Source organism: Amblyomma mixtum, chromosome 5 (genome assembly GCF_055824585.1).
Source record: "Amblyomma mixtum isolate Tamu chromosome 5, ASM5582458v1, whole genome shotgun sequence".
NCBI lineage: Eukaryota > Metazoa > Arthropoda > Arachnida > Ixodida > Ixodidae > Amblyomma > Amblyomma mixtum.
In genome coordinates, this window is record NC_143016.1 from 110,044,631 (window position 1) to 110,069,842 (window position 25,212).

Below are 25,212 nucleotides of genomic sequence, written 5' to 3' on the forward strand. Positions count from 1 at the left end.
ATGTGCCATGCAGATGCATTTCGAACATAGAACCCGAAGTTAATTTTCGATAACTTTGAAGTAGGAGTAACGATAACTACCTTTGTGTGGTTTTCGTGTGGCACGTCGTTATACGGCATTGCGCTCAAATCGCATAAGGGAGGGAGGAATACGTCAGTCCGCTAACCAATCCTCCCGCATCCGAAAAAGCGTAACATATCCGAACATTGTATTGAACAAGGCGCATTATACTGAAGAAAAAAAAATTAGTTCCGACACCGGGAATCGAACCCGGGCCTCCTGGGTGAGAGCCAGGTATCCTAACCACTAGACCATGCCGGAGATGGTGTACAATTCTACGTAATGCCTTTATGTAGCATGTGTATTACTAATTTTTGTTTGTTTATTTTTTGTCATTGTTGTTTGCAACTGATACAACCTTACATTTTGTCAATTTCCCCATAGAAAACAAGAGTGGTTTCACCTGTCAGCGTCATATTCACAGTGCCATTCAGCGTTTTCCAGCTAAGCTTCTCTGAACTTTTGCGTACTATGTTTAATGAATTGCCGACTTCAACTTTCGTTCCCCGCATAAACTGGGCTGCTAAAGCTAAGGCTGGTCTAAATGCAAACTTTGCTTCAGGGGGCTTCGCCAACGTTGGGCTTCGCAACCGTCGGAATCGCGTCACTTGATTAGCAGCTTGGCCACCCTGTCACGGCAAAATCAAACGCAATCATGGCGGCATGTCGTCTGCTGTGTAGGTCTGCTGTAAGCAACGTCAAAAGAGCGACCTTTGTGTTGCAAAGCCAGTTAAACCAAACAGTGCTTGCCGCCAGGAGCATTCAGCGTTCTTCGAGGGATGGAATCGAACAGTTAGACGAGGGTGGCGTTTATTCACAGACATCTCTTCTCGAAAAGTACTTGAGTGCCAAGCAGGCGTGCGAGGGTGCGTAGTTTGCCCAGCTTGACTGGGTCAGTTCTAGTTTTTCCGGTGTTCTTATTTCACACGCGTCTGCAGAAATGAGCGCTGTTCTTTCGAGATTATTTGTGCCTAGCTATTGTGCTTGCACCTATTTTACTACGCAGCAACTCCACTCTTCCCGTGCTATCGAGTCATTGACCTTTTAGATACGGCGGTGACAAGCGGTTCGATTGGTATTGTGTTCTCGGCTTCCAATTACTGAGACGGTAAAAAAGGCATAGCACTTTGCTGCTCGATGGCAGTACGTGCTTACCTAATGTACTCCACTGCGCTTCTCGCGCTGTCGTTTTGTGTTTCCATTTGCATTTACGGCTAATTGTTTTACTGCTCTTATTTGTTCATTGCAGCTTTGCCGACGCCGGAAGTGAACCCCTTCGGTGTGTTCGCAAACAATGAGCTGGACATATCGCAGATCGAAGTGTATGGCTTCGATTACGATTACACGCTGGCCGTGTACACTGAAAAGCTACACTACCTCATTTATGACCTTGGCAGAGATTGGCTGATAAATAAGTTCAAGGTAAAAGCATATCCTTTTTGTTATGAGGTTCCGTGGTTCCTTGGCAGTGAGCAGACAGTGGGCAGTAATAAAAGTGTCGATTTCCTGGACATGCATGCTTATCATGTTGGACGGTGCACATTTGATCTAGTTCATCATGGTGGCAAATTTTTTTAGGGCAGCAGGCTTAAAGGATTTTTTTTAGCCGGCGTTATTTTGAATGTTGATTAAAATGTGAAGCTTTAAGGGTTACAGGTACCTATTAAAGTCTGCAGCCAGTCAACAATTTCTTTTCTTTCATGTGTAAAAGTTTGTTGAGATGACTTTTCATTGAGTGGAGCTAGCATTGTTGCAGATGTTCAGAGTTAGCATTTAGATATCAGTTTTGTGTGCACAGTTCATGGGGTGCATAAGGCCGTGTTCATTGGATTCAACTTTAGTCAGCAATGGTTTCTTTGCATCACCATATCGAAGGCATTCTTGGCATGTTTTATTCGTGAACTATTAGAAGATCAGTATTGAACATAGGAGATGGGAGCTCAAGTATCTTCTGTCATAACTTTAACTGTCGTTATCTTTTCTAATGAAGATGTGGTTAAGATACACATCTTCCATCTCAAAGTAACTTGTGGTTTAGTTTAGACTGCCTGAAGATGGTCAATGTTCACTATGCGACCAGTTCACGAGTGTGTTTTTCCATTAAAGGCTGCCATGCCTGCAACTGAACTGACAGTGTCATGTTTGTGAGTAGAGTACTTCACCAGGTTAAAACTGACAGTGTAATGAAACCTGAACGATATCTCATTACTTTATAATTTCTCTAAACTAAACTTTGTGACTGTTTCTCAGTAGCCAATTTGAGCACATCTAAGGGCTCCTGAAAGAAAGCTATCATGGCAAGAACAGGAAAACTGAGAAACTTGGCATCAAGTGTGCTCATTAGTGTAATGACAAGCAGCAACTTGACAAAATACTTGAAGTGAATGGATACTGTCGCAGCACTGAAATAAACTAATTAATATTTGCTCTTAGGCTTACAACCCTTCTAATTGAACCTTATTTAGATTGACAGCAAACTTTACCAGTATTACTTAAGAATTTTTTCTGTCCAGAACATTCTTCAACTGTACACAGTGGTTTTTCAGCACATTGTCTCACTGATGCGGTGCACAGACAAAACTCTCTTGAAAAGCACAAGTTTGTTTAATGGGCGGTGTTTTCCTGTGTTGTTACAAACAACTTTTTTGGAGGAAGTAACTCGTGGAATTGCTTCAATACTCATAAAATTTAAATTCAAATATACCGTGAGCCGTCGTTTTCTGCTTCTGTTACAAAATGTGTCTGCAATGACACCCCTCTTTACGCATTAAATTGCCTGTAGTGCAGTGAACAGTGAAGCCACTACACTGTTAGCAGGTAAAAGGTATGCCATGCAAGGGCACTGACCTTAACCATGAACATGGTTTTTTTTACATAAGAACTGTTTGCAATTATTTTAGCAACTGGATGTGAGCTTTCATTAGTTTATAAAATGCAAAAAAAATATGTACTCAACATTGCAACTCATTTAGTTGTGAAAGTGTTCAAATACTGAGCATAAGGTTGGGAGTTTGGACGTGGGCATGGTAGCTGCATTTCGATTCATGTGAAATGAAAAATCACTTGTATGCTGAGATCTCAGCACATGCCAAAGAACTCCATGTGGTTCTTTAGGTTAGGTTAGGTTAGCTCTTGATTGCAGCATGCCACTATGGCTTTGACACGTAAAAATCTAAGAATTGCTAGTAAGCACCTGGTGTCAAACGAAAACAGAAATGCAAGTTTACTTCTAAAAACTGAAATCATTGTAGCATCAAGCTGTTGCCCTTGGTTGAGTGAAAAGGGGGCGCTTCATGTGGTCTCCGTCTTACGGCTGCAATGGAACTGGTGCCGAACCATCGCAGTAGCCACAACAGGACCGTTTGTCATGGTGTTCTTGCATAGTTTCCCATCAGTGTCTTTGCGTGCAGGGGAGGAACCTACTAAACCGAATAACAACCCTAAGCAGATGACGACAGCTAAACAAGAGTGCTTTTCTAGCAGTTCAGCGTTACGTGAGATTATACCAGTGCCGAGGCTTCTCTGATACCTTGTGCTATTTGTTATATGGGGAGCACCACATTATGAATAAAGCATGTAAACTTACAAATGTTATGTGTAGTCTGAAGGCCCATTCACTCTTGTGAATTGTGGAGGTTGTGCGATTGTTTTAGTTGAAAAGCGAAAGTCACAAATGGTTGCATTGGTAGGAAAGCGACAGTTGCAGGCCAGTAGCACATTTCTTGATTTTTTAGCTTTGCGACTGCAAGTTGCAAGCCACTAACCAATCAGTGATGCCTTAGAAGTGAACGGAAGCTTGTTCCATATCCGGCTTCTCATTGCCAGTAACGGTTAAGACCGACAAATCTCGTTCTGGAGGAGACCCTTTGGGAAGGCGACCCATGGGTCGCCCTTGTAAGTGTAAACATAGATACTGTCAAGGTACTTCCTGGTTGCAAGTGACAACAGCTCACGCATCTTTGGTTACTCGCAGGTGTGAATCAGCCTTGAATGTTAATTCATCATTAATTTCTCCAATTTATCTCAATCTTCTCTTTATTTCGTGGTTCTACTACAACATCATTTCTTTCTTTTCTCTCTCCTTTACAGTATCCAAAAGATATTGCTCAGCTGGAGTATAGGCCTGGTTTTGCAATTAGAGGCCTCCAGTATGACATCAAGAAAGTGAGTACAATAAAGGATAAATGAAATTTGCTTCTTAAAATTCCTTGTGTTATTTACGCTGACATTTGGTTCTTCAAACTCCTTGTGTGTGTAATATATAACACTGTATGCAATATGGTGCATACTGCTTTATGCTTGAGGTTAGGTGAAGGAAAAAAAGCTGTCGAAAGGTCTGGAAACAGACTAGGTGTAGCTCGTGTGTACACCATAAACTTCCCTTAAAGTTTACACTTTTGTGGTAAAGAAAAACTGATGCAGTCAAGAAGTGCATTCTTGCTGGGCTTCACGACACATGGGTCTATTTACCAACATATCCTCTATAGAAGCTTTTTTTCCTTTCTTGATGGGCCTCTGAGGGCAAATTGAAGTTGGCTTGTATGGATAGATTACTGCATTCTAATAACAAAGAGACTACTGTTGCTTCAAACGGAGCTTTATAAGCTAGAAAAAAAGACAAAAACTGACATATGGCTATCGCCGCCACTGTACATGCCAAATGGGGGGATGTCAAGGCAGTTTTTCATGCACCTCTCTGGCTAACTTACACTGCCGTTCACTTTCAGATAGTGATCAGGGGATCATTTTTTATGTTATGAGTATGAATTTATTGGCATGAGAAAGAAATTTTTTACTTATAAATTCAATTTTTCCTGTAATAAATTCATTTTTTATTGCCAAAGAAGCTTCAACATAGTGAGAAAGAGCTGTGCAATCAATTTTTACTCTGAACAAAAATTGAATGCAGTTGAATCACTTAAAGTGCCCTTGTCATTTATAGATAAAATGTTTCTGTGTAGCTTGTATGCTGCCATCATCTTTCCTTAGGTTAATTAACCAGGTAGCTAAGAGAGGTCTTTAGTGCTCGAATAATTTTTAGGCCTTATACACTAGTGTTTTATTACTTCATGAAACTTCACACCCATCACATCTTATTAACTTGAGTTGACCGTTCACCTTGTGTTTTGGCGCTCTTTGGCGTGAGATGCCCTTGCACCATTAAAACCCACCATCGTTATTATCATCATCAAGTCTTTAGTGCTATTGGAAGCTTTGTGTAACGCTGCTCAAATCCTTTGGACACTCCTGCTCAGAGCAAGCAGAACATTTACCTCACACAATCTTGTACACTATAGAGAGCTCTTGTTTTTTTCCCCAGGGCGTACTCATGAAGATGGACCTCTTCCACCAGATACAGTTCTGCAGTGTTTACAGGTATGGTCTTTTTTTTCTCTTAGTTCAATAACGTCAAGCCCTAATTGAACCTGAGTAGTCTGTGAAATGTAAAAGAAAAAGTGAGAAAGGGCAACGATGGAGAACATTATTTCTCATCAATCTTCCTGCACGTCAAAGACGTGAGCTGTGTCAAGATGCTCATGGTGTGAAATTTGGGGCACTGGTGAAGTGCCCACCGTCCTTCCAATGCTTGCTTTGCTATGTGGGGCAGGTTGCAGGGAATTTATGGGAACGCCACATAGCAGTGCAGGTATTAGCGGGGTTCTCTAGCTGATCATTATTTTCAGTCCTCATGCAAGACCAATTTCATACTATGCGTGTCTTGAGAAAGTTCCTCCAGATCGGCAGGGAAAATTGTAGTAATAAATATAAAATAAGTGTTTAAGCTTTCCATCTGTGATGCTATCTACTATGCAATTTCAGGGGTGAAATTTTCATCCCACATCATTTGGCAGCAGCAGCAGAACAGAAAAATGCAAAACGAAGTTACTGGTTGGCTCAACTCTGTATCACATTGTTTGTTTGTTTGTTTCTTTATTCAAGACATCCCGTTACAGAAATGCCTTGGGGGACGCGACAAAAGGGAATAGACATGCCTGATGGGGCCGTGCCCCCCTTGGCTGCGGCAGAAACAACATAACATAAGCACAATAATTACAAAGCAAAAGAAACACCAATACTGCATGATATGAAAGGGCATGAAAAACACAAAAATACAAAAATACAGGTACATAAAAACAATAAGTTGGATCAGTAGTGTGGTGTTATGAAAAACAGTGATCTATGTGCGCACGTCTTCGATCATCACAGTGAAGGTAAAGATCCGTAGTGAAGGTGAACGAAGTTATCAGCACAGCATGGTCTTTAGTTTTCATTTAAGAAAAAGTCTCTAAGTGTTCTTCTCAGTCGTTGCACCTTGGTGGCAGTAAACAGTATCTCAGCTAATTCAGGATGCGCATTGAGGAAATCCGGAATCAAATAACTTAGTTTTTGATCGCCGTATGTTGTACAGCTTCTTACTTATTTCCATACACGTTGTTAGGAAATAAGTAAGAAGACAGTATCCCAGAGGTTTTCTTAAAAATGTTAACCCTTCTACACACCTTTCATTTACTAGCTCTATCATGACAAACATACTCTCCATGCTAAAGGGCATCTTTGATAGATGCAGAAAAATAATGTTACCACTGTACAGGGCTGATCAAGGATCACTGAGTGAGGCCTCTTTTTTTTTTTCCCCTAGAATGGACTTAACTCTTCTGACGATAGGAGTGACAATGATAGAGCATGGATACGACCGTGTGGCCCAAATCGGAATTGTGACTTATATTCTGGATACGTTCACTAAGCGGGCTTATTCAAATGGCCGTGGCTCAAACTGTGTTTTCTTGCTCCCAAAAATGACAAATGCTGCCACTGCCCTCTTGGATCACATGAGCAGTCACGTAAGAACTCCGGCTACCTTAAAATGAAGCTTCCTCCTGTTTCTGTTTCCTAGCACATCAATGGCAAGTATTTAAAGTAAGGCTGGGGCGTTTTGGAATGTTCTCTTCTGCGCTCTTGTTTGCATTGGTAAGTGCAGTGTCAGCTGAGGTGATGTCACAGGAAAGACATGTCAGCTGTTTACATGCTGTCATCACATCAGCATTTGGAGCTCCAACTTGTCAGTGTGAACTGCAGTGGAAACTTGCAAAATGGGCCTGAATGCATTTTCTGGCGATTTAATCAACTGGCTTCACCTGCGGCCTGTTGCTGATGCTAGTTGATGCCCTTCATTGTAGCGAAAAAAAACAAACAAACCCGATGGATGTTTTGTTCTGTGAATATTTCAGAGGCCTCACACCACTCAGCAGGGAAGAAGTGATAAACATCTATGGTGGCTCGTACATTCCGCAGTACATGATTCGTGGAAATGCTGAGCGAGTAAGTGGGGCATGACTTTTTCAAGAAGTAAAAAATTTGGCGGACTTTTCACGCTGCTTACTGCCTTTTTGCAAAGTTGAAGTTTAGGTGTTTAACATCCTGAAGCGACACGTGCTATGAGGGACGCCATAGTAGAGGGCTCTGGACTAATTTAGACAACCTGGGGTTCTCTAACATACGATGACATTGCACGGCACGTGGGAGCCTTTTGCATTTCATCTCCATAGTACAGTAGAGTTGGACCCTGTAATAATGAAATTTCGGGGCCAAAATTTTTGAACATACGAAATATTTTATTGTGCTTCTAATAGTTGTTGATAAAGATTGATGCATTTGATCTCTCTGCAATGAACTGTCTTCACCATGTGTTCCATAATAACAAAGGTTTTGGAAGTAGCAACTTGCGAATAGTGCCTATGTATAACAAAGAATAAAATGCCTTGAAATGCATTTATTTCAGTCTGAATGAATACACAGGGTAAACGATATGCCAACTTCATTTGAAATACTGACTTCCAGTAAAATGCTGTGTGTTCTGTACACATTTATCACAGTACACCATTTGCATTCTGCACTTAATATTTCTTGGTAGACATCAATCACCTCTCTTGATTGACATGGCCAGATTGGCGGTTTTCAAGAAAAGGAGGTGTGTAAGGAGAATGAATGGCCGTTAATTTATACTTTTTCTATGCCTATTGCAGAAACTCTAGGTGTCAGTTTACATGTAGCCTGTACTCATAATTCTGGTGCATGAGCACATGATTCACAACAATGATTATACTGTGCCGGAAAAACAAAAAGAAATTTATTATTTTGTATTTGCATCTGCCACTATGGCATTCGTTTGCTGAGCCCTGGGTCCCAGCATAAAATACCAGCCGTGGTGGCCGCTTCATGATGGAGGTAAAAGGTGAAAACTCTGGTGTTCTGTACAATATTAGTGCACTTTGAAAAACCAAAGGGAGGGTTGAAACCATTTCGGAATTTTGGCATCCCTTGGCCCATGTGCGTCTGCGGCGGCATATTAAGCCTACTACTATACCATGCTATTACATACTTCTCAGTAACAGTGGTTCCTAACAGGTTTTTTTTTTAGTTCTCATATAGGGAGCTAGACTTCCTTGCCAGAACTACACTCAGAAAATGTTTGGGTTGCAACATTTCTTAACTCTTTCCTTATCGGGCCTATTAAGACCGGTAAATTTGGATGGTGACGCATAATGCCCTATTCTGAGCAATCCACGCTGCTTCTGCACCAGTAATGCTATTTAGTATGCTGCAGAAGGAGTGTACTTTAGCTTTGGAATCGGTTTTTTCATCAGCCGCATGGGGAGGGAGTGTTTTTAAACTTCGCATGGAACTTCTCAGCGCGGAACGATCGTGCAAGCATGGGATCCAAGGTGAGAGAGAGAGAGAAAGGAATTTTAATGAGGGAAAGGTGGAGAGGTCGGCCGGTGGTAACATGGCCCTGGCCTGCTACTCCACACAGGGGAAAGGGAAGAGGAGGAAAAGGAAAGTGCGAATGAAGGCTGATGATGGCATAATACAATGAGTTTCTCGGGTGATGTCTACACACACACACACCACACACACCACACTGGCTGGCACTCGCATCGCGGTGAGTAGACGCACATAAAACTCATAAAACTGGTGTCAGCAATACAAACACCGACACATGTCATTAACCATGTAGGTTGTGCACAGGCGGTCACAGACGAGTATCCAGGCCTGTTTCACACAAAAAAGGTGAGCAGGGCCTTTGTCACCTTGGGATCCAAGGTGACATCCTCTTGTTGCACTGGTCCTGCTCAGCAGCGACGGTGTTCTCGGGATTTTGCAGCACTGACACTTGACTCTTTAGGTGCAAGCGACAGCTTTGTGCAAAAAGATGACGTAACAACAATTGCAGCGTAGAATTCAGAAGCAAGCCACTTTTTGCCAGCTCAAAGTACGAGACATAGACCAAGAATGCATTTCTGCTTTGATAACATTGCACATCTTTTCACACTAAGAGTACCGACATAACTTTTTCATTTAAAGCATAGTGGGCACCTGTCAAAGGTTGACTGTTAAGCAGATGTGTTACTTACCAGTACCAGTGAAAATGACAGAAAACAGCGTGGTGACTTCTGCGCCATTATGGTGGACTTAATTCAGCAACACTAAAATATCTTTGCGCAGAGCAGCACTTTTACATTTTTGTGGCATGAAATACTGTCCAGTACACTGCTGTTTAGCATCGAAGTCTTATTTTCGATCAAATTTAAAAAGTGAAGCTGGAAGCGAGTCACCCTGGCAACAACAGACCGATGGTCGAAGCTCGAAATTCAGACAGGAACGTGGACAGCGCGAGGTGGGGACCAAGAACACATTTCTCCATTAAAAATACTTGTATGGCCTGTTGCACAATACTACTGGCTCATTGTGCACTGGCAAATCTCGTTATGTGCAGGATGCCCGCATGAAGCAACTGAATGATCTCTTTTCTGTTCCTGAAATATGCCTGCTGTCCAATGTGACAGAGTACTTCGAACGACATAACATTGCCTACAACCCAGAAATTCTATTCTTCGACATCCAGGTGAGTATGCTTCATGTACTGTAACTGAAGGTCCTTTGCCCGGAACTGTGCTGAAAAAGCATTTATATATACTGCACTCTATGACGTGCATGGCAATTTCATTTGCAATATTTGGCTGATTTTTGACTTGCAGTACACACTGTTTCAGACCACATTGTAGTACTTTGATGATTAGGGGGGGTTCTAGCTTCATCCAGCTTGTCGGCATGCCGCTTTTATGATACTGTCTCTAAAGGAAGGGTCATACTGCTGTTTATGATTTCATTTTGCTGATATTCTGGATGATGGCTGTTTTTTGTAGCTATTGTTGCAGGTTTCCATCATGGATTCTTTGTTGTGACTCTCGTGTTAGCCATGCTGTTCAGAATATCATTGTTTTTATACTCCTTATTACTGTATTAGTCTTAAAAAAAAGTATTTTGCAGTCTCATGTGTTGTTTTCTTTAATGATGATTGCTATTCTTGGAGAGGAAACCCAGAAACCTAGAAGACGTGTGTTCGTTTGCTTTACAACATATGGGGCTTGAGAAGAGGAGAGGTGTCAAGAGGGGAGACTAAAGATAACACTTCTGCAGAGGTAGCGAGAAGGCAGGAAGAAGACCAAACAGGGAAAAAAATGATTAGCAGCTTAAACTTCCATAGAGATAGTGAGGAGGCAAGAGGAAAGGTTGGCTTGGGTTGATGCATGATCTCGGGACCGTTGTCACTTTAGTGTTGCATGCAAACTGAAAAGAGAACGCAAATGTTTCCATGGCAAAAGCAATGATAACAATGAATAGTAATTAACATTGTGCTTAATGTGCTTGGCCTGGCTTGGCCATGTTGCCCTTGACCAGCCTTGACCTCTGCTGATAGGAGGCGGGTTACCTCCACGTTTCTCGTAGCATGCACATGTCTGCACATTCATCAAAGAGCAGGAAGCTACAGCCCGAGGATCTGAGTATGGCGAAATGTGCATTGCTAAATGTTGGTCCTCTGGTTTAATGATGTTAGCAGCGTACTACATGTCGCCCGATACATCTAAAACTCAGCTCTAGGAATTCCTGCTACAAAGATTATGTGCGGTGGATGCATAAGATGGGTCTGACATCATCTCTGCCGCGTTCCACATGTGGTGTATGCAGTGATATAGAACATTATATTGTGCTGTCCAGTGTACAGCGCGGAAAGGTGTGTGCTGTTCGGTTCCCTCAGGAATGGAGGAGCCCCTCACTGTCCCGTTCACAACATTGTCTACCCGCGCGGAAAATAGTCATGTAGAAAGGAGGCTTCACCTCTTCTTTTAAAGTTGTTCCGGACTTGGATTTGGACTCCAGATAGTTACAGAATTGACTATTAACTCTTATAGGCGGTTGTGTGTATAGCTGTGTAGATCAGTCAGGCCTCAGGTATGCACCTGATTTGTGGACCTTATTTAGCATTTAAGTGTCGCTACGGTGGAGCAGTTGCTGGCAGAATCTGCAAGGCTAACCCCACCAGTCGCTTGCAACAATCTCAGCCTCTCTCAACCTCTGCCTCTGTGTTAGTGGCCCATAGGGCTCAGTCTTGTGGCCTGGGGATTTTGATGTTGACTGTTGATGCACGCCACGGTAACAATGCGTGGGTAAAAAATTTTATGGCAGAAGAGCGAGGACTACACATGTATCAAGCTGACACAAAAAGACCATGAGCAGTCTTATAGTGTTAGATTTGATGTTTTGGAAGGCACTTCATAGTGTCTGCTGTCTAAATTTAATGGCACACTTTAGATATCATTAGCCTATTGCGTGGTAATGAAACAAGGATGTTTTCCAGCAATGTGGCGGTGTATAATCTGTGTGGAGCAGACCCTGCAGCCCATTCGCAGTCACCGCTTTAACTCTTGCGGGATACAGCTAGGAACTGGGATTTTTAAAGTTTTTTACGAAGTGTATTCAGTAATTTTTGCCTTCTATGTTGCAGCATTCTTGTTAAGTGATGGAATTTAAAGGTGTTGCATTGGAATGAAAGTTAGGAATGTCTGGCATGACAGGAACACATCACTTCTTGGTATGGTTCTCATCAATGGCAGTGCACTGTGGCAATGTAACATCTTTCAGTTCCCTCTGCTAATAAGAATGTTACTCCTATGTTTGCATGTTGCATAACATATCTCTCTTTAGCTGTTGTTCAATGTATTCAAGTGTGCTTGACAAAAGTTCTCTGCTGTGCAACTATCAGAAAATTTGTTTTACTGTCCTTTCTGCTCATTAGAATGCCATTTCAAGCATCCACCCTGTGATTCACAACACACTCACTGAAGTGAACATCAGTAAGTGCCTCTTGTTTGTTGCTTGCCTGTTTACAAAACCGTCATACATTTTTTTCTTTGCAGTAAGCCTACTCCTACCTGAAGAGCAGAATTTACCATAGCTGTTGAATTTCTTGATGGTTTTGCGCACCTATGAAGCACTGGTATCCCACAGTGTAATGTATATAGGTACCGTCAGCTGTTGCTGACGATAGGAAGGCAGGCAGGTGGATGAAGGCATAAAATTTAGGCTGTTTATTAGGGGATTTTCTGTCCACAAGAGGAAAGAATGCGTGGTGACAGCAGTAATGCAAAAGTATTTAGCAATTTTTAGGACACGAATGTCTGTAGCTCTCTAGCTGTGTTGTTCCCATGGCAAAGAACTCTACACACACTCAAATGCCTTTCATGAACACTTCTGGTCATCACAGAATCATGTCTACACGACAGGAATGCTTCTTTATCAAACTGATTGTTTGTGGAGACATGCACGGGATGAGTAAGCGCATTTGGCAGAACAGGCGAAAGCCAGGTGATGCCCTGGATGGCAATATAGAGTACTGCTTGGTAGGGTAAACACAGGACTTCAAAGCATTACTCCTTTCCCTCACAACCCCCTGTCCCCTTTTCAAAGCAGCATTGGCTTTATGTTTTGAACGATGTAACAAATTTTTAGCTGAAAAAACTTTGAGTGAGCTACGGAAAATTGAACAGGTAGATCTGTGTAGTGAAACTGGAGTTTTATCCAGATGCATCACTTATGCCATGGAGGATATTGCTGTCAATATCTTTGAGAGGATGCTGACAGCAGTTTCATAGTACAATTTCCCTATTTGTTACAATCTCCAAAATAACTTTGCGTTTGTTTTTCACTTGGCTCTGCTTATACGTCATTTAATAAGAGTCCACTTCCATTCAGGGTCACATTGCTTGTGTTCCTTGTTGCATCATCACATATTTGGCTTGAGTACAATGTTGGTCTTTAATGCACAGCTGGTTGAGTTCTCAGGCTTGACCTGGCCACAGTAGGTTGAGGTTGGCTTTACTGGGGATGCTTTGCTGTGTTGCACTGCACATAGTGGAACTTTCCTGCTAGGCATAAGCTTGAATGGCATCATCTGCTCTGCTTCCTGCATTGCAGTCCACATAGGGAAGAATTGTGCTTGGTGTCAACGCACTTAAAAAGCATGTCAGCAGTAGCCTTGCTTGAGTGTTCTTTGGTGCTCTTTGTCTATGTATGGTAGCCTGTTGCTTTCTGGTCGCCTGTCTGGCTGTGGTAGTTGCACAATGCTATCAATGAAGAATCTCGGGACTTTAGCTGCATCAGCATTGGGCAGAGCTTTTGCTTCTGCATATTGGTTCAGGCTGTCTGTCAACACTGTGGTCAACTTTTCACCAGATGTTGGCATTGGCTTGGGCTGAATTCAAGGTTTAGTCAGTACTGAGATTGGCTTTAGAAGCCCTGCCGGTCTTGTTGGTGATACCTTTCATAGCCGAAAGGCTCTACAGGTTTTTACTTAGTGCATGGTGCCAATGGACAGATGTAGTCTGTAGTAATTCTCAGCTTGTTGGAGCCTATGCTCTGCACTTAGTTTCTCGTGAGCAGCTTGCAGAATTTCTTCTTTAAGATTTTTGGGCGCTACAAGAAAGGGATGTGTCTTGGCTTGGTGCTTCAGTGTTATTCTAGACTGGAGACATCATTGTGCAGGCAGACTGACAACAAGCTACACCTGACACTGGAGGTTGTTATGCAGCTTTGCGTTCTGGGTATTCAATGAAGCTCCACTGGCCAACTTTTTCTAGCTGTTTTTGTGCCAACGTACCACAGTGTCGATGTGTCTTGGGAAAAAATTGTTATCTTGTTTATCTTGCAGCAGTGGAGTGCAAACTGCCTGTTCGAGTAATCACCAAGGCAGTGAGTTCGAGCACATTAAATTGTTGAAAACAACAGTTAAGGCGCTCTCACAGAAGCTTAGGCATTGCAAATGCTGCCTTGCGCAAAGAGAGAATTAAAAGTATATGCTTCATCCTCATGCATTGCATGCTTCCTCTTAAAGGTGTACAGACGCCACATTTTCGGTCCCATGTCTTGTTCTTTGGAGTTCTTTGGACAGGTGTGTAAGACATTAGCGTACATGGCTTACCATGAGGAATTTGCCTGCATTCGGTAAATGCTGTATTTGCTCATGTAATGGACCCACTCATATAATCAATGCACCCTCCCCCCCCTCCCCCTTTGTCTTTGAGAATGTTTTTTTTTAAACCTTGTGCAAAAGTGCACACCTGACATTCACAGCTGGTTTCAGCATGTTCGCTTTATCTCACCTTGATTGGCCAGCACCGTCTACTATCACAAAATCATTGGATCATGTCTTGATACAGCAAGTGCCTTTTGAAATGAATGACGCTACTAAATGCCCGCGACACAAACGTGGGTGACGCAAACGTGGGTGACGCGAGGACGCAACTTGTCGACCATGCACATTTGTTGATAACGGATGCACGGATATGTACGAAAGTTCAACTCTGACACAAAAATTCTGTCTAAACTTTTTTTTTTCCCTCACGTAGTGAACAGTGCCCTGTCAGTTGTTTTTGTAAAAAAGAAAAGTGGGTTCATTACACGAGTAAATGTGGTAATTTGTCCACTCCCGGCTTCGTTTGGTAAATATCTTATGCGTGGTGCCACTCGAAATAAGTTTTCTTTCCGTTTTGGGGTCTATGCAATGTAACTGCGTGAACACTGGTAAATGTCAAGGGGACCTGTCTGGTACTGGTATCTTCTCTTGGTCCCTGGCTCTATTCTTTTTTTTTTTTACTTACTGGAAAAAAACTAGAAAATGTGAAATCGCAGCTTATTGAACCTTCTAGAGCTCCAAGTGAAGCCAGTATGTACTGCTCTATATTCTTTGTTTACCTGCTTCTGATGCCCACACTCTTTTCAACTGTCTGTGCCCGCCCGTATTGAAAATGCTACTGGTTAACTGGCTGACTGGGTCTTGTCTTTTTATTACAGATGAATACTTAGAAAAGCGTGAGGAACTGGTAGCATTCCTAGAGCGGCTTCGGTCTGCTGGCAAGCAGATGTTCCTGGTAACCAACAGCCCATTCAAATTTGTGTAAGTAAGCGTGCTGCCAAACTAGTGCTGGATATTTTCTTTACAGCTGACATCTGTTTGGTTGGGTCATGTTGAACCTGCTCAAATTACCTAAAGTTTGAATTGAAGAACGGGTTTGAATTTTTAAGGAAACTAGAAGTACATATTGTGGTAGCGATCTTTGCCTGAATAAGCCGTTTTGCAGCACTGTTCTTCGTTGTTCACGTTACACTGCCGACAAATTGAAGTTGGCCTGTACCAATAGATTACCGCATTATAGTGAAAAGGGCTACCTTAAATGGACCTTCAATTAGCTAGAAAAGGCAAAAAAAAAATAGAATACAGAAACTGCTGCTATTGATTGTTTCGACAACCGAACTGACATCAATGGCTTCTTTTCGTTTTATATCTATGAAGCAGGGCTACACTGCCATTCACCTCCGAATAGTGCTCAGAGTGCTTTTTGTTATTGACTTCGTGAGTTTGAATCTAGTGGCGGGAAATTGTCTGAAAGTTGTTCATTTTAGACACAGCGTTCTTCATCATCACAGCTAAGACCTGTGTTTCCTGCAATTTCGCGAAAAATCGCTATGCATTTTACGTTGAGTTGTGTGTTAGCGGCCGCATTCTCTTTTCTGGTTCTTTCGTTGTTACATACATCAGTAGAAACGACAGTATGATGGAAACCGCCTATTGTACCTTGTTTGGATGAATATAATGTGAGGGGGTGATTTTGAGGTGTCGGGATAATTTTAAAAGAAATATTACGATTACAATGCTCTCTGAAGCTGTTCACGCCAACCATAGCCCAGGGCCCACAAAAAAAAAAAAAAGCCGCCGGCATGCTAAAATACGCAAGCATTGATGCTATTTAAGAGGCAAGGCTTCAGGTGCATGTGCCACACTCGAGCAAAGCCAAGCCCCTGATGTTTTAATGCATGCGGCCTCCAACGCAGCAGCAGCTGCCATCACTGCTGTGCCGGTGCTACTCCACCGCTGCTTAAAGGGACACTGAGGAGAGCACTATTAATATTTTTTTTATAGCAAAATCCGATAGTTCGGCATGTCATGGCTTTGTTGCCACTTGGCCGGCAGCGAAAGATGCATTTATTTCTAAGAAATTTGGATTCGAAGTTGAAAGTTTTTCCCGCCGCTCTGATTCAAACTTGGGATTCTCCTATGACGACACAGGACTAAGTGACGTGAAACATGACGTGCACATGACGTACCACAGACTCCGTGATTTCTGGCGGCCAGCAGTGCGGCCTTGCAGCAGCCAAAAAGAAAGCTACCGCCGGCCGCACGTTGAAGGCATCTATCGGCTATTGCGGCCGTCGTTACAGTTGCTTCGATTACGTTTGCACTGGCGTTTTGCCAGCGTTACGATGGATCTCATTCTCGAAGTCGTCAACGAAGTTCTCTCAAATAGACACGTTTAGCATACTGTGTACCTTGTTACCGCTAGCGGAATACTGGGAGCCCGCCTACCGCCGGAAAACAGGCGCTGATTGGTCCCGATGCTTCAGGAGCGCGCGTAGCTGCCGGGCACGTGGCGCCATCTGGCGACGTCAAGGACATTTGCGCATGCATTGGCTGCGCCTCAGGGATTTGTGGCTTCTCGGGTCCTAGAGTTGCTAGAACCATTGGTTCTAGCAACACTGCTTTGTCCTATGACGTCATCACGCTTGTACTTGCGAGTTTGGCCTGTGGCGGCGATACCTGTATTTTGGTTCTTGCTCTTTTCTACGTTACAAGAGCTTTGTTGTTAGTATGAGTGGCGTTTTTGTAATCAGGAGCTGGTGTTCTGTCGATACAAGCCAACTTCAATTTCTCCTCAGTGTCCTTTTAAGTCCTGCTCCCTTGTGCTCTTCCTTGCTTTCCCTACTCCACTGATCTTTTTCAGTGCCTTTCTCAGCAACCTGTGCCTTTTTTTTCTATGCATAGCCACTTTATCCTTTGCACTTGTTCAGCATACGCTTTGCCCATGGTGATTAAAAAGCTGGCTTCTCCTAGCAGCTTTCAAGTCTGGTGGCGAAGGTTGCTTTGTCTATATTGAAGAGCTCGAAAAAAAAAAAAAAAGAATTCACACTATATTCATACCTTGGTTTTGAATATAACGTGAATTTAACAGAAAGTGCACTCTGAAGCATTATTTGACGTCTCCCGCGGAATGTTTGCGGATTTTTTATTCTCAGTTCGCAAAATTAAAAGTTTTCCTGCATAGAAAGTTAGGGGCTTTAATCTAGCTCCAAAGAGGCAAGCAGTCCATTTATATGGAAAATAAAATTTCTTTGAAGTTGTGCTGAGTGGCCCTTTAAGTGTGGACAGATCTGTTCTGCAGTTAAAAGCACTGCCACCATTTGTCTGGTATACGAGGGGGTACCCAAAAGAAACCGGACTTATTTTTGTTTGAACTTATTTGTTCACATTTTAAGCACAGACCTTCAATCTCCTTCAAAGTATTCCCCACTTGCAATAATACGCTTGTCGAATCTTTCATTCCATTTTTCAAAACATTGTTTAAATTTATCTTTTGTGATGCTTGACAGTGCCTCCGTCATTTTTTTCTTCACCTCAGCAACATCAGCGAAACGCTTTCCACTCACCTATTTTTTCATTCTAGGAAAGAAAGAAAGTAGCACGGGGCAAGGTCGGGAGAGTATGAGGGTTGAGGAATAGGGGCCATGCCATTTTTGGTCCGAAATTGTCGTAGAGACAAGGCTGTGTGAGCAGGGGCATTGCCATGATGGAAAAACCAGTCACCCGACCGCCACAAATCTGGCCGCTTCCACCGCACACTGTTGCCCAATCTTTTCAAAACATCCAAGCAGAAAGCCTGGCTAACTGTCTGACCCTGCGGAACAAATTCTCAATGGACGACTCCTCTCACGTCGAAAAAACAAATCAGCATTGTTTTGAGGTTTGGTTTTACCTGACGAGCTTTCTTGAGGCGAGGTGAATTTGAAGTTTTCCATTGGCATGATTGTTGCTTTGATTCAGGATTCGATTCAGGAACACATGAGTTGTCCCCATAGCATCGTCCTTGTACGTCTTTCTTAATATTTCAAGAGTTTCCATTCAACTTTTTCCGAGCAAAAATCAGAATTTCACCGGCGCACGCTGTTCACGAAAATCAGCCATTGCAAAAACAACATTCACACAAAACAGTCGTCACTCTAAAACTCTGCCTAAACTAGTCTGACCTCCTTCAGCGACGGCACTCGGCTTACTGACTCTGGAATGTTCGTTCTATGCGCTCCTAGTGGCAAAACGCGGTACCAGAGAAGCTTGGCCGACCAAAAAATTTAGTCCGGTTTCTTTTGGGTACCCCCTCGTAGTTGGTGGCCGTGTCTGGGGCGTCGTTATTATCATTGCCACTGTTGCTGTCTCAGCTGTGTAGGGTTACGGAAGCCATGCTCACTGTTAGCCGGTCGGTGACCAGATTTACAAAGCTATTGTCATGTGAGAGTGGTGCTTGACTGGCTAAGGATCAGAGTGCTTGTTAATTGCGCCAGCCAGCCCCTAGCCATTCCATCATGCAGTCAACTTTCTGAATTCAGCCGCTACTTGACTGAAGTTTTGCATAGCTTCTGCAGTGGTGTATTAGAACAACAGACTGTTGGTCGAGTTGGTGCATGTTGCTAGAGAATGACAGCTCAGTGACGACGGCGCAAGAAAGAACAACGCATGCGCATAAAATGTGCCGTCAGTTTCTGCCTGCACATTTTTGTCGAACTAGTTTTTTTGAACATGTTTGTTTTTCCAATGTTTTTCATCATGAGAAGATTGTTTTACACATCCTTACTTCAGCACTTGGTGATGGAAAGAACATAAGTGAGATTGAACAGCTTTTGGCTGGCCAGCTCTTGGTAACTGAGTTATATATAAATGTGAAACTTATCTTTACTGTTCACAGGAAAAAAGTTGTAAATATAAAGTGATGGCCTGAATAATTTTTGGGAGCTATCTAGCTGGGCACACTGTTAAATGATCTCAAGCAGTTAAATTAGCAAAAGTGGGTTTCTTGATTATCTCAATTTGTAAGGTTTTATATTGGATTTGGGCATCTTGTGTTTAAAAAAAAAAGTTTTAGTTCGTGCTCAAAAAGCACTGCCAAAGCCATGCTACTTCTGGCATCAAATATTGCCATGTTGATTTAACTGTGAGCAAAGCCTAAAGTGAATATATGCATATTTAATATATCGTGCATTATTTATTGCTTATGAATGATGATTATTGGCAGTTTGTGTGATTAGTTCTGTACTGTTGATTGGTTAAGTCTTTTTGCTGTGTTTTTGTGGCGCATGATAGTTAATTTGCTTCCCTCACCATGCACATTAACCGGCAACCCCTCATAGTGCTGTGAGGAGTGGTAAATCTTACTTATGTGGAAGTCGCATAAAAACTGTTATAATTTTCTATTGTTGAGCTTCCTTTACAAGGTAGACATTGGCTTCTTTGCTTAGTCTTTGGTTGACAGTTTTGTACAGTTTTGCCCTGCAGTACTTTAATGTATTACTGTTATGTGGCTGAATTATAATAAATGAAATTATCATTCTCTGTTTTTGTTGCCACAGTGATGTGGGTATGCGATACATGATTGGTCCTGATTGGCAAGAGATCTTCGATGTCGTCATCGTTCAAGCCAGGAAGCCCAAGTTCTTCACTGATCAGCACAGGTATGTGTAATTTCTAGCTGCGAGAACGAATATACGCTCGAGCTGGATTGCTTTTATTGCACTGGCTTGCCTTATCCACAGCCTACCTTCATGGCTGCGTAAGTAGCACCTGCCCAAATTTATGCTTTTATATATTTACTAATGAAATGTGTGGAAAACTTTTGCCAAGTCTACAGATTGGATTACTTATTGGATTATTGGCAGTGTATATTATGCTGTGCACAGAAATGAGCACCGCTATGGCCCCTGTGGAAAAAGAGAACATGCACATGCAAGTACGTGTGAATTGTGATCCACATTACATACCTGCAGCAGTTTTGTCTAGCAAGGGTGTAAATTTCAGCTTGCACACAATTTCGTGGTCCAAAATTGGCCTCTCAAGTCAACTCGTGACTCAAGTCCATGGTGTGTAAATACGTACCTATAGCTTCTAGCTTGTCTGTATTTTTTTTTAAGGACTTGCCATACTACTATACTATACTATACTATACTATGCTATACTATACTATACTATGCTATGCTATGCTATGCTATGCTATGCTATGCTATGCTATGCTATGCTATGCTATGCTATGCTATGCTATGCTATGCTATGCTATGCTATGCTATGCTATGCTATATTATGCTACTTCTATACTACTATACCCATTACTACTATACTATAGACCAGGGGTGGCCAAACTGCGGCTCTTCATGGGTTCGAGTACGGCTCGCAACTGTGGCATCTGTACCCCCCTCCCATTTTTGCCTCTGAAGACAGTCCCTGATGTTCTAGAAGAGGTGCTTGCTTCACGAATGGGCATCGCAATGCAGAGGCACTGTGAGCAATCGCTGCATGAGTGGGGTTTACTGTTACCACCAGCTTTGTTGAAAGAAATAAAAACAAAATTGCCACGACACCGTTTATATTGTGGCTCTTCTCTAAAAAGATTATTTTTTTTATGGTTCTGCATATGCCTTTAAAGAGCAACTGAAGCAGTTTTAGAATTCCATGAGTTTAAGGTTGCCGAATGAGCGAAATGTGCTGGTAAAGCCTGCGAAATCGTTTTGCTCTAGCATTTGAAATGGTGGCGTAATCGCCGAATAAAGTCGTCTTCAGCGTTCTGGCTTCTCTGAAGTGCACAGCGACGGGCAGAGGCCCTGATAATGACGTCACATATTATGGCACTACGTTTACAGCGAAGAAATGGTTATTCCATAGAAAAAAACCGACGCCATCGAAGGTGGAGCTCACGATGCATTGTTTGGCGCCATCTGACGACGCACAGCAGCATACAGGTGTAAGCAGCGGACATCTGAAGTTTCAGCGATAATGACGTCACTGCCGAGTTTCCTCGCACTCCTCCAACGTAGTGAGGAGAAGCCTGAACATCGTCGCGGTTTTAATCGACGATTATGTCCCCATTTTAAATGCTAGTGCAAAAATACTTTGCACAAATTACCTAGAAGCTTGATAGATTCAAACTCTTGAATAACCTCGATTTCTCAAAAAACAGTTTCAGCTTCCTTTTAACGCCACCCCTGCTAAGACGGCCGTGAAGGCTATTTTCATCCAGGGACCTGAACTTTTACTTCTATATTTTCAGGGGCAGGTTCTAGGCTTTTGAAAACTTGAGTGCACGTCATACGCACACTAATAGAATCAAATAAGCTTTCTTCTTTCATTAATATGGTGGCGAAGGCTGCAGGTGAAAGCTGCTTTCTTTAAAGGCAGCTTGACAAAACTGCAGGTCAAAGTAAATGAGCATGTCATTTACACAAGCAGAAAGAATAAAAAAGTAAGTAGGAGAGAAAGGCAGTGGCTAGGTAAGAGCTGGGACTATGTTCGGAAATTTTGGTTTGGTTTGGTTTATGGGGTTTAACGTCCCAAAGCGACTCAGGCTATGAGAGACGCCGTAGTGGAGGGCTCCGGAAATTTCGACCACCTGGGGTTCTTTAACTTGCACTGACATCGCACAGTACACGGGCCTCTAGAATTTTGCCTCTAGAGGCATGTGCCTAACGTGTTGATTTGTTAACATAACTGGTTATGACAGGAATGATTCAAAAGTAGTATAATTGAGACCTTGGGAATACTGTCAAGTCCCGATGTGGATATATGGGGGCCCAAAGAAAAAGAAAGTGTAATTAATCATCGGGGAAGGTTGGAATTTTTTCTGAGCAATCCTGGCATGCTGCTTACAAAAATCTGAAATTATGAAAATTTTTCCATGCTGGATCATAATTTGTGCCTAAGGGGATATAAGTGATGTTCTTAACCACTATACTTTGTTTCATACATTAGGTGCAACACTGTGAAAGGTACAGAAGTAGTTTGCTTGAAAAAATAAAGGAAGGCATGTTGCTGCGCCTTTGTTCTGAGGCCGAGTGGTCTAAGGCACGAGAAAGCGACGGCGTGTCATCAGCAATAATATTGCATTTAATCAAGGTCATGACAAATGTATGTATTAAACCTGCAGGGAAATCATTTACTATTTTTCGCTCACTACAAGGAACACACTACTTTTTGATTTCGGATGTAGGCAGTGCAATGCATGAAACAGAGTATAGCTGTTTTCTTGCTGTCAGTTGCACACAGAAACACAAAATTACTCAGAAAGAGCTCCTGTGTGGAGTCAAATGAATACTTAAAGCTATGGCTATGGCAGAGCTGTAAGGAAGTCTTTGTTGTTTTCTCTCATAAAAAGATTTGTATTTAAGATACGTTTGTTGATTTAGTGCTGCATTTTTCTCACAGGCCATTCCGTGTCTATGACCCCGAGACAAAAAGTCAACTCTGGGAACGCGTCACCAAGTTGGAGAAGAACAAAGTTTACATCGAGGTGTGTGTCATTGTCACTCAGCAGTGCATTTTATTCCCATCGTCATTACTGTCATGTGCACTAAGAACAAAAAAACTGGAAAAAAAAGTGCTAATTTTGGCTTGCACTCATTTTGTGCCAAAATGAGGCACCACTGAGACGTGCAACCATAGCTGGTGGTTTTAGTGACCATTGAATGAGGGTGAGAAATTTTATTAATGAACCACACCTTATGTACATAGCTGGTTCATTGGTTACTGTAATATTTTAGAAGGTGCTGAAAGTTTTGTAAGTTATTATAAGTTTCATACGTGAGTGCAGTTCACATCAGGTTAGAAAAGAATGCAACATGGAGCATGTGGCAGTACTATATCTTAATTTTTATACGCTTCTAGACTGCAGTGAAAAGCAGTTGTCTTAACAGCTTTTGACGTCACGATTTTGAAAAATTGTTAAAAATCTGTTCTTGTTTAGTTGAGTTGTGCTAAATGTACTCTTATTTTTTAGTGGATTGTGGCATAGTACATTGTGGTTCAATTCAGCATGCACTAATGCATGCTCATCCGACTAGTTCTTAGTTTCTTTTGCATAATAGAAAAGCATTCGCATTATTGAGCTTTACAGGCTTGTGAAGCTTCCATTTTGGGGCATGTCATCTTTGGGCATTGAATGGTGGCGCCGACAATATTTCTTCAAAGTCTGACAAATGGTGCACAAGTGAACAATATGATTAAGGCACCGAACTTTCTGCAGTGGAAAATTTTAAATTCCACTTATTCAGAACAATGAATCTGCACTATTCTACAGTAATATGAGTTTATTTTTGCAAAGTGCCTCACACACTCCAAATATACTCCATCAGAACTGAAGATTTCATCTGAAGAAGTGAAAACTGAAGAAGTGATCAGTTGCGAAAAACATGCTCCTCCTCCTTCTGCCGAGTCTTCTTGTTCGGAGATTACCTTTCCCATATTTGTGGGAGAAATTGAGCCATTCTGGCATTTCTCCGTGCTTCTCCCTACTTCAGGGCACAGTCACCCAGCTCCAAGCCATGACTGGATGGTGTGGCAACAACGTCCTCTACTTTGGGGACCAGATCTACAGCGACCTTGCTGACCTGACACTCAACTATGGTTGGAGAACGGGGGCCATCATCTGGGAGCTGGCAGTACGTGTTTATTTATTTATTTATTCAGAATACCTACATCGCCAGAAGGCATTATTGTAGGGGGGTTAAGTACATGGGGGTCATACAATGGCAAAAAGTTTGCCATATTGCACATGAATACACCAGTTAACAACGACCAACACTGAAATAAAAATTACTGGAAAACATACAAAGAGTGAAATAACTATGTAGAACAATACAAAGAAAATACATAAGAAGAGCTCACACAGTAGTATAGACAATAGTTTGATAAGAAGAAAAAAAGCTGAAATCAACTCAGTGAATAAGGCTCTCAATAGAATTTTCAATATCAGGTGCATCCACCTGGTTCCAGTCATTAATCATGTTAGGAAAACGTGAATATTTGAATACATTAGTACTGCACTGATAAGGTATAATTTTGTTAGCATTGTCTCACCTAGAGGAGACGTAATGGGGCTCCTTTATGTACACTCTTTTGTCAATACCGTATTTTCCGGTGTATAAGACGCGTTTTTTTCTCCAAAAATCTTGCTGGTGCGTCCTGTACAAGGGTGCGTCTTATACGCGAATTTTCCATTTTTTTTTTTGCGAGTTCAAAAATTACTCAGGGTCATGTTCAGGCTTTTTTCACCGAAAAAATATTACTACCAATAACGCGGTTGTAACATGGTTAATACTTCAATACGGGGACCGCCGTGCGCAACTTTTTTAGGTGAACTTTATCATGAAACGGCGGGGTTGACCACTTCCGGGATCTTAAACACGCGGCCGTTTCGGAGAGCCCAAGCAAAGGTAATGTGAAATGCCAAAAGATGGTGACAATCGCGCTTCTCGCCATTGTCAAGACAAGCCAAGAGAAGCCGATGTTTTTTTTTAGTCACCCTTTGCAAGTACGTAGTGCAAAGAGAATGCTTCAGCCACGTTGCCTTTTCGATAGCGCATCCGAAGATGAAGACTTTGAAGGTTTTATGTAAAGATAAATTGTTGTGGGCATAAAGAGAGTTCTTTTGCTTTTTTTTCTTTTGTGCTACAACGTGGGCGGGTATGGCGTGAGTGTTGCCTTTTTCGATCAATTAGCGTTGCTTAAGAACTTCTCACACGTACGGTGCATTTTACGATGGTCGCATAAATATGCTTAATTAAGCCTCACTAGCCTAACTGGGTAAATTGGGGTGCGTCTTATACACGGGTGCGTCTTATATACCAATTTTTTCAATGACAGCCTGCATATATGGCGGGTGCATCTTATAC

General features: G+C 42.2%; 1 protein-coding gene and 1 non-coding gene across 2 annotated transcripts in view; one reads left to right on the forward strand and one right to left on the reverse strand.

Moving 5' to 3' along the window:
- Positions 1-249: 249 nt before the first annotated feature.
- TRNAE-CUC (transfer RNA glutamic acid (anticodon CUC)) lies at positions 250-321 on the reverse strand. Its single transcript has one exon. It is a non-coding gene; the product is annotated as a tRNA-Glu (tRNA).
- A 368-nt stretch (positions 322-689) lies between these two features.
- The window catches only part of Nt5c (5' nucleotidase C), a 37,347-nt gene continuing 12,824 nt past the window's right edge, over positions 690-25,212 (forward strand). Inside the window, exons 1-11 of the mRNA XM_089545874.1 lie at positions 690-926; positions 1,310-1,482; positions 4,150-4,224; positions 5,381-5,436; positions 7,290-7,380; positions 9,836-9,964; positions 12,197-12,254; positions 15,250-15,352; positions 19,909-20,010; positions 22,748-22,832; positions 23,839-23,979. Coding sequence (XP_089402000.1) covers positions 716-926; positions 1,310-1,482; positions 4,150-4,224; positions 5,381-5,436; positions 7,290-7,380; positions 9,836-9,964; positions 12,197-12,254; positions 15,250-15,352; positions 19,909-20,010; positions 22,748-22,832; positions 23,839-23,979 — 1,224 coding nt within the window. The 5' untranslated portion in view covers positions 690-715. The remainder of the gene's footprint in view (positions 927-1,309; positions 1,483-4,149; positions 4,225-5,380; positions 5,437-7,289; positions 7,381-9,835; positions 9,965-12,196; positions 12,255-15,249; positions 15,353-19,908; positions 20,011-22,747; positions 22,833-23,838; positions 23,980-25,212) is intronic.